We start from the raw sequence: 13,642 nt of genomic DNA on the forward strand, positions 1-13,642 counted from the left end.
ACAATGTTTCGTATTAAAACACACACACACATTCCCAAGAAATGGAAAGTTATTTTAATGTAGTTAGTACATTTTACTTATAGTTTGGCTTATGGACAAAGTCCAAACAAAGTTTCTGTTGACTGCTTCACAATATCCCTAGACAAATGCTAATAAAGATTATAAGTTGTTTTTGTTTTTGCACGTTGTTACTGTTCACGTGACCAGTACGTTTACTAGCAGTAACTTTAATGTATCATGCTAATGCGCATGCGTATAAACGAGCGAAACCAGAACCGGAAAAGACGTAAACTTTTTGCCCTTCTGTTTCCGAGACGTTCAGGGTCTGTGTGGATTGACGTCCTACTCCCTCCCACAACAGCCGCGTCTGTGTGTAGCTGCCGATGCCGATCATTCCCCCGTCTTAAACTCGCCTGCTATCGCCCGCGAATGAAGGTAAAATCTCAGTGGTGGAGCTTGTTGCTTAGCGGCCCCGTGCTTAAGGACGACGTCCTGGTTCTTCTGTGTACAGCACTCACATGTCAGTGTGTCAAATCGTCTGTGTTGGGATTTCATGGCTGGCTAGCAGAGTTTGTTTTACAACTTCAAAATGTCTCCATTAAGAGCCGTGTCGCGTACATTATTTTACTCACCGCCGATATGTCCTCTCGTGTGTATACAAAGTTGCTTACTAAACTAAAGGGCGTGGCCATACCTGTCTTGCCAGGTGAGTGACAGCTGGTGGTCACGTGGGGGGCAGCTATGTTTGGATCCGTATTCGCATACGCGTGCTTGCGTGCCTCAGCTGTTGCTGCAGTTGACAGACACGCTGCATAGTTTCCATTAGGACTTCTTTTTTGTCTCCATTAACTTGCTGCCTCTTTTCCAAATAACTCAAGGGCCAACAAGTGTGTGTGCGTGCGTCTGTCTGCCTGTGTAAGTGTATCTGTGTGTGTATCAAGAGGTTATGTAAGACTTTTTGCAAACTTGTCACCTCCAGCTAACCTCATGGCTTCTGCAGCTACGTGATCTCATGCATGTCTGTAACTGTGTAACCACGTGGCGTAATGTTATTTTTGTTGACATTATGAAAGTATGAAGAAGTTTGAGGTGGGACACTTAAGTTGGTGAAGATGAAGTGTTTGTCTGATGGCTTTCCAGCGCATGATGATGTGTGACTTTTTAGGATTGGAGAAATTGGATTGGGAACTCACCTTTTTTAATTCTAGGAGTTGTCAAAAAAAATAATGTAGTTTTGTTAGTTAAATTGCTAGTTTGTAGACAAATGACTTACAGATGATATATGACTTGTTAAACTGGATTTAAGGATGAACTCATCATCATAGATAGCAGGGAAATGCCTGTAGTTATGGAGTTGATTCAATGGTATTTTTGTTTGTTTTTTTCTGAGGTCGATTTGTCATAGAGACAGTAAACTAAAACAATCAACATTTACTAGACTATAAAACCTGCTTAACCTCTTCTCTTTGATGATGCAGCCTATTGCTCGAATGTCATTTTAAGCCAATCAAGATAATGTATGAAGAAATGTGACGGGATTTAAAAAAAAAAAAAAAAAAAAAAATTGAAAAGTGAGTCCAGAAAGCTCAACCAGAGTACAATGAAAAGATAATTTTGGAAATCAGTTGAAGCATTTTGGAGAGTTTGGTATTTTTGAGGAACATTTTTGTGTTATCATCTTAAGGAAATCAGGTCAAAAAATAGTAAACTGGTATAACTTTATTATTTCCCAACTTTCTCTTCACTTCTTCAGTTTTGTCTTCTATGTACTTAGGGAACTTTCTTCTCCTGATTGGCTGACAAGTTAATATCCACCAATATTTTTGGCATGCCAAAATTCAGAAAAGTCAACAGATTAAAATTAGTGTGATGTTTCAAACGCTGACACTTGCCCTAAAAACCTGACAACTACCGCCGATGGAAGATTACCCGTGAGAAAAGCAGTGTGAGTAGCAGAATAGGTCATGTGAAAAAGCAATCACTTTTTTTATTATTGTTATTAATTTGTTATGTTTGTTATGAGCCATTTCACAAACATTTGAAGTGCTCATTCCACCTTTTATATTTGAAGATTCCACAAAGATGCGGTCACTTGTCATGTTGCTAATGTATGATCAGAGGGCTCATATAGCCAGGGTGCACAATTTTTTTTTTTATGGGTTACTTACACAAGTACCAGGACATAGTATTTTCTACACACCTTTTCTTTCATTCCAAACTTCCTCAATATCCTTCTTAGTGTCACTCACATATTAGCAGCGCACCGTCTCTGTGCACACCGCCAGCCTGCATCCTCAAAAAGTTTCATAACTCCATCAGTTATGATTTGCACGGTTCATTCGTGACACAGTTTAATTCGTCAAAGGAAATCAAAGTTAAATTTTCCATCAGTTGTAAAGTGACAACGTAAACAATCTCCCTCACGAGAATCATATGCAGACTAGACAGTCAGTCCAAGCCAAATATCCTCAGAATAGGAAGACATGGGACGCACGTGCTCAGCTTTATGAAAGGCAAGGAGAAAACTATTAAAGGTATATAGAGCTTGCCTTGTTTCTGTAGTTTGTCTCCCCCCCAAGCAAGAGGGTCATTAGCTACTACTTCTCAACTAACTTGATTTTTTTCTTCTCTTTCATACTTGTCAAAGAATGACTGAAAATGTTCGACCCCGTATCAGATATACCTGTTCTATCTATCTGCTCTCTGAGGATATGAACGGTAAATCTTGCACCACATTTAAGTGTGTGTCAAGCCATGGCATACCCTGGAGCCACTTTTCAGGCGTAAAAATGTTCAGCTCAGGCTCCGTTGTTGTCATGGGTGAAAGCTAAGTAGGGTACACAAAAGCGCTAAGTGACGCATGCAACGTTGCGCATCAGTGATTTCTGTGGCCCATGCGTACCTGTGTACCACTTATGTGCATCCCTGCTTATTGCGATTTTTTTTGTATATTGCTGTCAGAGTTTTAGCTTACAATCTACTTCCAGGTTCAGGGAAAATCATATATTATGATACAATTGAAAGCATTTAAAGCACCTTTTTTGATGGTATAGATGTGTAACAAAAGTAATTTGTGATGGTTCACATTAGAATACGTAAGCCATTCAAAATGAACAGATTGGAACAAAGCTGTTTTTTTACTGTTTCCGTTGACAGAACCCGGGTACATATTGGTGTGTTCCTTATAAATGTTATACTTTTTGGTTATGGTTTTTAAACAGATTGAGCGGCATGCCAAAAGACAAATATGATCCTCCGGATCCTCGCCGATGTTACACCATCATGTCAGCCGAGGAGGCGGCTAACGGGAAGAAGTCCCAGTGGGCCGAGCTAGAGATATCCGGTGAGTGACAAACAGCATTTGAATACATCATGAATTGCTATTTTACTTAGCAATATTGCAGTGGTCAATCAAGATATAGTGGTGAATCGCTGTATAGTTTAAAAAAAAAGAGACAGTTTATATGTGATATTAATGGGATACTAGACTTTAGATCGTTTCACCTCAAACATATTTTTATTTCACTGTAATTGCAAAATAGCTTTTCAGGCAAAAGTAAATAAAAGTAAAAAATTCATTTGCGTTTTCTGTTGAGTTTCATCTAAAAATAACATCAAATGCGTGCAAGGCTCTGGTAATGACCAATCATGGCTCATTTGGTCATGTGACATTTGCAAGCTGAGCTGTGATTGTTTTTTTTTTTGTTTTTTTTACTTGTGCATGTGATGACATTTTCAGTTAGCAGCAAAGTACCATTCACCATTGTTATAGGTATTAATAGTAGATGAAAAATAGTTTTGCTGTCAAAATAAATCTCGGCAACAGACTAACTTTTTATTGCTAAGAATGGCTGTAAAAAAACAAAAGTTTAGTAGACCTTTTAAAATTTAAAGTAGTTATTCAATGAAACTGTGAGAATCTGAGATGCGATCTGTTCGGCAGGGCGTGTTCGGAGTCTGAGCAGCTCGCTGTGGACACTGACACACTTGACGGCCCTCCACATCAACGACAACAACCTGACGCGCATCCCCCCCGAAATTGCCAAGCTGCCACGATTGGTCTATCTGAACCTGTCGTCCAATAAGCTCCGCAGCCTGCCCGCAGAGCTGGGTAACATGATCTCTCTCAGGTAACACATGCATTTTTGGCAAATTTAAAGTCATTTCGGACGTCTCACCACCGATTAAACCAAAAAGTCAAAGTTCATCATTAGTTTATGCATTTTCTGTAAAAAAAAAAAAATCCTGCAAAAATCGTTTGTCGGATTTTATGAACGCCAATAAGTCATTTTACATATGCGCAAAGGAAAAAATGATTATGCTCAAATAACGTATTAGAATGATGACCAGTCTCCATCAAAATTTATGCGCACATCTATACGCGTGGCCGCTTTATCCTCTGATAATATCATTTAACAGTCACTGCAGTAGTTTGGTTTTTATAGACATCGTTAAGCCGTCTTCATTTTATTCACAAAATGACTTGGACCAATGACAATATCCACAGGAATGTTTTTTAAATCCATGCCCTACGGTCACTCCTGCAACAATGAAACACAAGGTCTCGTGAAGCCATGCCAGATAAAACCTAGGACGGCTATTGTTTTGGCTAGGGGCTGCTTTAGGGTCAATTTTTCTTTTCCCGGCATCCTATTGAATTTAGCCGCATGAAATTAACTAGACTTTTCTGTTATGAATAAACATACAAAGAATTGCCGAAAAGTGATGATGCCCGGAAAGACGTAGGGCATATTACTATGTTGATTTCAAGGGGTCATGTTACGTTCGATCATGGAATGTACATTTGATAAATGGCCACTGCCAGCACTGAATCATGTTTTCATGATTTGCCATTATTAATAACGACACCAGACTGCTTTTTTTTTTAATATTATACCATTTTGAATTGTCTCTCAAAGGAAAATTTGTCTTATTTAGGTCAACTAAAAAGCCATTTTTTTGTTTTTCAGGGAACTGCTTTTAAACAACAACCTTTTACGAGTTCTGCCTTATGAACTCGGGAAGCTTTTCCAGTTACAAACACTGGGCCTGAAAGGTCAGTCGCTCACTCAGTCCGCTGTTTCTCAAAATGATACCTTAACAACGACTGCATTCTTTCTGAGGAATGAAAAGTCATCTTTTATCTGGTTGTTTGTGCTTGTTATTGTTGTTGTTACAGGAAACCCTCTGTCACAAGACATTCTCAACTTGTACCAAGAGCCAGACGGAACGCGAAAGCTTTTAAACTACATGCTTGACAATCTGGCTGGTAAACTCAAATCAATCATTTAGTTAAGCACCCCACGCACACACACACACACACACACACACACACACACACACACACACACGTATGACCCGAAATGCTGACAAACGTCTGAAGTGAAACACTGTAATCAGATGATTGGCAGTAAAATTCCCTTTGGATGATGCACTCAAACTCAAAACAGTGTAAAGAATAATTGTAGTGTTGCTTACTTTGTCTTAATGATTTAGGATTCAGAAAAAACTTTGAAAAGTTTTTTTTTTTTTTTTTTTGCCTTACACCGTCAGAATGTGGATGAGTAGCAAGAATGATACATTTTAACTGTTTTGATGAAGAGCAGCAAGAAAAGAGTATGTTAACGCTTAGTTTTGGACAAAAGAAGATTTTCAACAGTGGCAAGGCCTTGGTTGAATGTTATTACTCTGTTTTAATGACCCAAGATGCCAAAAGCCTTTGAAAATCAATTGTTGGTGAACTGTTGAGCTGAAAAAAAAATGTTTTAAGCAGACCATTAACAAAAGTATACATATTGAATTTTACTGTGCTTAAATGGAATGTTTCCTCTTTCCTTGTCGAGTTAGCATTGTTGCTTGTTGACTTTTGATTCGACCTAGCTAACGGCGTTGTGTTTACAGTGCATCCAGAGCAACTCCCCCAACGGCCGTGGATCACCCTGCAAGAGCGCGACCAGTCGGTCCCCACAGGTTGGCTGTACATAACTCGAAACTGATTTTTTTTTCCCTCATAATTTTGTGACTTTCTTATGTTAGCCGCCTTCACCGTCATGTGCTACAACGTTCTGTGCGACAAGTACGCCACGCGGCAGCTGTACGGCTACTGCCCCTCGTGGGCCCTCAGCTGGGAGTATCGCAAGAAGGGTATCATGGAGGAGATCAGCAGCTGCGACGCTGACATCGTCAGCCTGCAGGTGAGAAGCGTTGCCAAACTGTCGCTAGCCAAACCTGCGGTGCTCTAGAAGCACTAAATACAGGCCCTAGAGTTATTTCAGTAATGTTTAATGTACGTGCAAGAGAGAAAAAGTTAGAAAAAGGTAGCAAAACATGTAATATTAAAGGGGGGGGGTTAAAGTTGTTACATAAGAAAAGAGCTGTGACATAAGAAATAAAAGTTGCAATACACCAAAAATGTCAGAAACATATAATATAAACATATAATAAAAAATTATAAAAGTTATAAAAAATCTACAATAAATAAACAATACTACAAAAAAGGGATTTTTGTGGAGGGAACAAGTCAGTTCCAAGAATGAAGTCATGTTTTAAGAAAAGCAAGTTGTTATTTGTGAAAAAAATTGTGAAACCTTCTAAAAATTCTAAGAAATAAAAGCTGCGTTTAACAAAGCTATTTTTAACATAACAGTGTACAAATAAGTTATTTTGAAATAAGTTATATTATCACTACAAAACAAGTGGAAAACATTCTTAATGGCGAGGCATAGAAATTTCAATTTTGATCAAATAATTTCGGAGAAAAGCTGTGAAGCCACTTAATAAATCTGTTAAATTATTAACAAAGAATCACATGCACTTTTGACAAAAGTCAAAAGTTATAAGAGTATTTTTGTCAAGACTCAAACATAATGCCTCAAGAATGTATGCAATAGCCATGTTAAGGAAATACATTTGTAGTTTTTTAAGAACCACGTCATAAGAGGAAAATACTGCATGTCTATAAAGTGAAACATTTTATATACCGGTATTTTATGATTTATACTATAATGAGAAACAATGAGAAACATTTCCTCGGATGGACTCATCTTGTCAAAACAAAGTTGGATAGTTATGAAAATGACATGAAGGCCCCCCCCAAAAAAAAAAAGTCACAATTTTACATAGACAGTAATTCTTTGATGTTCAGGAAGTGGAGACAGAGCAGTACTACGCGTTCTTCCTGGAGACGCTGAAATCGCGGGGCTACGACGGCTACTTTTGCCCCAAATCTCGAGCCAAGCTGGTGTCCGAACAGGAGAGGAAGCACGTGGACGGCTGCGCCATCTTCTTCAAGACTGACAAGTGCGCGCCCCCTGTCCCGCCCCCGCCTGGCAGCGTCGCGCTCGATTGTTTGTTTAGTTGAAATGATTGATGCGCCGCAGGTTTACTTTGGTCCAGAAACACACGGTGGAGTTCAACCAGGTGGCCATGGCCAACTCTGAGGGCTCGGAGGTCATGCTCAACAGGGTCATGACCAAGGACAACATCGGCGTGGCCGTGCTGCTGGAGGTCAACAAGGACTTGTTCTCCGGGGGTAAGAAGGATTTTTCTGATAATAAACCACCGGTTTATTAACTAGAAAAATATATGATCACAGTTTTGGTAGTTGACGTCGAACGTTAAGCTGGCTATTTCTTCTTTGGGGTTTTTAAAGTGGAAGTCAATCCGAAACGTTTCTTTATGTTAACCCCCCCCTAATAAGTAAAAACACAGCGTTCTGATTAATATTGCGTTTATAGAACATGAACAGTATACTGTATAGCCCCCCACATAAGTAAAAACACAGTCTTCTGATTAATATCGCATTTATAGAACATGAATTAAGCAGAAAAATCCCTTTTTTTTTATTAATCTCAGGGGGTGGCCATTTTGTTCCTGGCTGTTACCTGGTAGCATAGGTGCTGCCAACTTTTTTCAGTTGCTCACACCGCACAGAATTTGGTTACACACTTTCTCATGTAGGAACTACATTACCGTATTTGCTGATCTATCGTTGTCTAATGTGCTTACCATAATTTTGTTCCCTTTTTTGAGACGAAGAGCAAAGACCGGAAGTTATATGAAGATTTAAGATGGATATTGTTACCTTTAAAAATGGAAGGTTTGAAATGTATGATTGGCACAACTATCATATTTTGAAGAGCTCACGCCCACAACAGCTATAAAAATGTGAATAAAATCAAAATTAAGTTGACTTGAAGTTTTGTTTTAACTAACCAAGATGTGCACACCATTGGAAAGTTGAAGATTGTAATACAAATATGACAGTTAAAACGTAACGCTGACAGTTGATACTTTGAATTCATAAACCACAAATGGTCCAACTCCAAAGACAATAATTCAAAAAGACATTTTCCATTTTCGGATTGAAATGAAGGAATCACAAAGCGCAACAAGAATGAAGTTAACTACCGCTCCAATTTGAAGAACCCAGGATGAAAAGTTCTGTTTTCCGCTTTGAGGTGCGAAGACCGCTCCGGCGAGGTCTCTGGTGTTGGTGGCCAACGCCCACATGCACTGGGACCCCGAGTACTCGGACGTGAAGCTGATCCAGACCGTCATGTTCCTGTCGGAGCTCAAGAGCATTGCCGAGAGGGCGGCGGGCGAATCGGACGCGTCCTCCATCCCCATCGTGCTGTGCGCTGACCTCAACTCCTTGCCTGACTCTGGTAGGAACACCGTTGAATCCGATCCCATTTTACTGAGTCGTATGAATACGACTGGAGTTGTGTTTTTGTAGGTCCGTTTTTTTTTTTTTAATGTATTGACAAGCACTATAAGTAATGAGTTCATGAATATGGGCACATATTTTCGGAGTGAAATGTCAAAAGAAGGAAGTTGTACTCCTATGAGAATAATTTGTAACTTTTTCATTATCGAGTCAGATTATTACGGAACAAAATACCATAATCTGGGAGGGAAGTCACCAAGTAAGCAAAGTTAAGAATGAAAGATTTAAGGATTTAATTCTATAGAAAAGTGAGAAATGTATGACAGTACATGGTCTTTTTTTAATGACAAAAAAAATAATTCACAAATGTATTTCTGAGAGATGAATTATGTTGACATAGAAGAATAAAGTGGTAAAGATGCCAGGTTACAATCACAGCTAAATTAAAAAAGTTTAATTATTACATTATTTCAAGAAGAAAGTTTTGAAAAAGAAAACAAAAATGTTTTGTTTCTATTAAACACCCAAGATAAAGTTGTTAAAAGATGAATTTATGAGAGTGGCTGTGAATTTCCAAGAATAATATTTGTTTTTTTTCGTATTATATATATATTTTTTTTTAATTTACCAAAGAAGCAAACTCTGAAGATTCATATTTTAAGATAACTGAAAATAAAGTTGCTTGTATTCCAGAAGCAGGTTTTTAACTTTTTTTTTTAATTTATTATTTATGGAATGGTCTTCTATTGAATGTTAGGGCAGCTTCCTCCACTGCAGTTTTAAAATCTTTTTAGTCAGTATTTATCATTATTCTTTTATGCATTCATTTCACTAATGTTTTTTTTTTTCTGAATTTGATTTTATCAAGTGTATTGTGACTATACACCATGGTGATTTTGCACTGTAAAGAAAATAATTGAAGTGCAAATTATCATTATTACTTTTTGAAAAAGTCATAATAGTGACTAGGGCATGTATTGGTATAAAGTCAGATTATTAAGGGAGAAAAAAATATTTTCCTAGAAAAATTTGAATACTTTCATTTTTGTGGAGAGGCTTTAAAAATTCAAGTAAATCATTATATGTTCTCAAGATTAAAATTGTTTGGTGTCTGGCACGGCTTTTTTGCGGGGCGAATGATGCTAACGTAGTTTTCGGGCGGCTCAGGTGTGGTGGAGTACTTGAGTAACGGCGGCGTGGCCGACAACCACAAAGATTTCAAGGAGCTGCGCTACAACGACTGCCTCAGCAACTTCAGCTGCAGCAACGGCGCCGGCAACGGCAGCAACGCCGTCGGCCCCGCGTCGGCCAACGGCGGCGGCAGCGTCACGCACAGCTTCCAGCTCAAGAGCGCCTACGACAGCCACGTCATGCCTTACACCAACTATACGTATGACTTCAAGGTAAATGTGCAACTGCGTCTGCGAGCTTGACATTGGAAATTTGTAATGTTTAAAAAGTAGCTACAGTGGTACCTCTACTTACCAATGACTCCTATTTAAAAAAATTCAGGTTACGAAATGCCTCTTTGGAAAATATTGTCTCTAGTTATGAATTTTAGGTGTATAAAAATGAGACGTGAGACACCAGCACTTGCTTGGACAAGACGGTCATGTAATCGTCACGACCAGCAATGCCCCCCCCCCCCCCCCCCCCCCCCCCCCCCAGTCAATTGGACACGGTCAATCTCACAGTGTTCATAAGATTCCTTAACTCTTTCAGTGCCAAGCATTATTAGAAAAGGAAAGCACTAGAGGGCCAATGCATTTAGCATTTTCACTCACCTCTCAAGGCCAACAGAATATTGTGTGCTATGTCTATGTAAATATGGGCGCTGCCATTGAAAGATTGACTTTCATTCTTCAGTTACATTTGCATGTAGGCACAGCTGTGTTGTAAGTGTGGAAACACTGCCATCCAATGGTCACAGTCAGCATTACAGTGCTCAATGGGCTTATAGTAGGTAAGCATTAGTCAATGGTTTCAGTTACCCTCTATGAAAAAACTGAGAATTTTAATATTTTTTATTGTTAGTACTATTTTAAAAGACGAGAATTCTCGTCCATTACATTGAATGAGTTCATTTGTTGTGGGTTTTGAGAGGAAAAGAAGCATTTCCATGCATAATTGAGAACAAGGGAAGATTAAGCATTAGATCAATTTACATTCACACACTATACATTGGCATACATATATACATACGTAATATTAAATGGGCAGGGGACTCCCTGAACTTGTTGCCGGCCAATCGCAGGTCTCACAGGGATAACAAACCGTTCACATTTGAGAAAAATTAGAAAGTCCAATATTCCTTTCATGCATAATTTTGGGAATGTGGAAGGAAAGTTCCCGGAAAAAAACCACACAGCAGCATGGGGAGGCCATGCAAACTCCACACAGCAAGGCCGGAATCAAACCGTGGACCTCTATGAAATGAACAGATTTTAAATGTCTCTAAAAAGCCTTTAAATTTGTGGGGTTCCCTCCTCATTCTCGTTTTTGTCCCACCCAGGGTGTGATCGACTACATCTTCTTTTCACGCACGCACATGACCGCGCTGGGCGTGCTGGGCCCGCTCGATCCCCAGTGGCTGTCCGACAACAACCTGACAGGCTGCCCCCACCCACACGTGCCCTCGGACCACTTCTCTCTGCTAGCCCAGCTGGAGCTGCGGCCCCCGCCGTCTCCGCCCACCGCCGCCACCTCGTCCTCCTCTACGCCTCCGCTGCCACGCCAGCTCAATGGCCTTCACCTTCCCCCCATCCACAGGTAGCGGAAGAAGACACCTATTTTTATTTTTTTTTATTTTAATAGTCACCCCCACCAAAAGGACCCTGTACAGTTTCATATCCGGACATCTTCCTTTGAAAGTATTTGCCTGATGTTGCACACTGAAATTGTTTTATTCTCATTTTCTCCCCTTGATAAAAGTTCCAAACCAAATATTACCACAGTGACCTCAATAGTATTTTTGAAGCATAGTTTCTTCAACAAATACTGAAATCATGTTGGTTGTTTTCACCACGCGACACAAAATCACACTTTGTAGACTTGGCTATTTTAGATTAAAACACTACAGCGTGTGAAAACACTACACTTAGTGTGAAAATGAGCAATAACGTTGTGAAAAATGTAGTGGATGGAAAAAGTCTACTCATCCCTGATCAGATGTGAGGTTTTAGATTCACAATTTCATAACTTTTTCCAATGTTAATGTAACCTATAACCCATGCAACTATTGGAGAAAAAAAATCTAGAGGAAACCTTAAAAAAAACAAATAAAAAAAGTGAATGTTAACTCGCAGTGCTTTAAATTGTCTCACTTAAAATTAGCTTGAATTTTGATTGGCTCATTCTCAACACATCCCAAATATAAGAGGATGTGTACACTTGTGTAACCAAATGATCAGATATATATTATTTTGCATTTGAGCCGGGGTATGTGGACTTGGAAAAAAAATTGCAATTTTTCTTGAAAAAAAAAAATCCTGTAAATGGTTGTATTTATCTAGACAAAATTACACGAGTACTATTTTTTTAGAAGATAAATAATAAAGTGCTAACAGTCATTTTTGAAGGTCGCAATCATACTTGAATGAAATTGTATTATAAAATTGTGATATTACAAGAGTGTAACTGGATTTTTTGGGTATAAAGAAGTCCTTAAAGAGGCGTAAAAGGCAAAATGGTACAAAAATAATGTTACAATGGATATATTTTGTCTAGAAAAAGTTGTACTCCAACAGGGGGAAAATGTTACCAGTAGAAAGTCTTCAAGTTACAAGAAAAAAACAAAACCCCTCAAATTTCAAATCAGGTGTAATGTTCGAAATGTCTTTCATGTTACAGAAAAAATGTTGGACTGATACAAGAAAAGAAAAGTAGATGATATATACAAGAATGAAACTTTTTTCATTGAGTATATGCTAACGTTAGTCTAATAAGACTTCACTCTTGGAGTTTACGTTTTTCTTGTAAGATTCCAACTTTTTTTGTGGAGAACTTTCTCTAAAATAAAATGAAAAATCTTATGATAAATTGACTTTGTGATATCATTTTTTTTTCTTTTTTTTGTGGCCCTAATATTCTTTAGCTGCATCATTTTATGACCGCTCCTGAATGTGTCATTTCAAGCTGCATTGCTGTCACTTTAGGCCAAATATGACATGTTAAATAAGTTTTATTCGAAGGGAGGACCTTGGATGGAATATGTAATGCAGACATTTTCAAATCTGGAAACTACAAAATGTGAGGTGTCTTTTCTTGATGGTACTTCAAGATGTTTTATATGTAATATGAATCAAAACACCACTGCCTCTGACAATGCCTGATTTTGGGAAGCGTGTGACATGTTTCCATATATTTTTTTCAACAGGACACTGAAGTTGCTCACATTTTATTGTCTTGTTTGAAAAACATTGAAATACAACAGACACAAATGTTTTGCAGCAAGTATTTTAAAAGAATTAAAAAAATGAACACAAAATAAACATGTGACTGCATTCTGTCAATCAAGTTGCTTGTCTTTTTTTTCTGTCAATGCATAATCAAACTATTCATTAGTTGATCATGTTCTGATTGGTTGATTCCCACCACCAGAATTCTCGTGTGAATAAGAAGCATCGCACGTGCAATTTCCGATAATTATAGCGGGTAATTTTTGAAGTTACGCCATATAACTGCCGTGTGTAAAAGTGTACTATGATGACTACAAAGTGAATGGCGTTTGGAAAAGTGGACTTAAAATGATTAATATGCATCGTGCTTGAAAAAAAAATGCTTGCAATTGTTAAAAGAACAATTCGACAAGGAAGTTTTTTTTTAATTTTTTTACATATTTTTATTTTTACAGTGCTCTTGAAGAGTTCCTTTGTAAATAAAACCGTGGCCAAAGAACATGGGCAAAAATCTATACAAACAATCAGACATTTCAGATTATTTTAACATTTAACATATTTTAACAAGAATTTCCTC

The 13,642-nt window shown here is 38.2% G+C and overlaps 1 protein-coding gene across 1 annotated transcript; it reads left to right on the forward strand.

Moving 5' to 3' along the window:
- Positions 1–290: 290 nt before the first annotated feature.
- cnot6l (CCR4-NOT transcription complex, subunit 6-like) lies at positions 291–13,179 on the forward strand. The gene is made up of 12 exons (XM_088432551.1): positions 291–435; positions 3,222–3,343; positions 3,944–4,130; positions 4,971–5,056; positions 5,180–5,269; positions 5,902–5,970; positions 6,037–6,194; positions 7,145–7,299; positions 7,380–7,531; positions 8,460–8,666; positions 9,836–10,071; positions 11,181–13,179. Exons 2-12 carry the CDS (start codon positions 3,232–3,234, stop codon positions 11,439–11,441), a joined length of 1,713 nt encoding a protein of 570 aa, XP_088288677.1. The 5' UTR covers positions 291–435; positions 3,222–3,231; the 3' UTR covers positions 11,442–13,179.
- Positions 13,180–13,642: the final 463 nt, after the last annotated feature.

This window comes from Hippichthys cyanospilos, chromosome 1, assembly GCF_059441005.1.
Source record: "Hippichthys cyanospilos isolate Australia breed blue-spotted pipefish chromosome 1, RoL_Hcya_1.0, whole genome shotgun sequence".
Lineage (NCBI taxonomy): Eukaryota > Metazoa > Chordata > Actinopteri > Syngnathiformes > Syngnathidae > Hippichthys > Hippichthys cyanospilos.

Excerpts from the sequence above, each read along its gene's own strand:
- cnot6l (XM_088432551.1), top strand. The coding sequence starts at position 3,232 with ATGCCAAAAGACAAATATGATCCTCCGGATCCTCGCCGATGTTACACC. Across the intron at positions 3,344-3,943 it reads GGCCGAGCTAGAGATATCCG|GGCGTGTTCGGAGTCTGAGC; the intron begins GTGAGTGACAAA and ends TCTGTTCGGCAG. Across the intron at positions 6,195-7,144 it reads CTGACATCGTCAGCCTGCAG|GAAGTGGAGACAGAGCAGTA; the intron begins GTGAGAAGCGTT and ends TTTGATGTTCAG.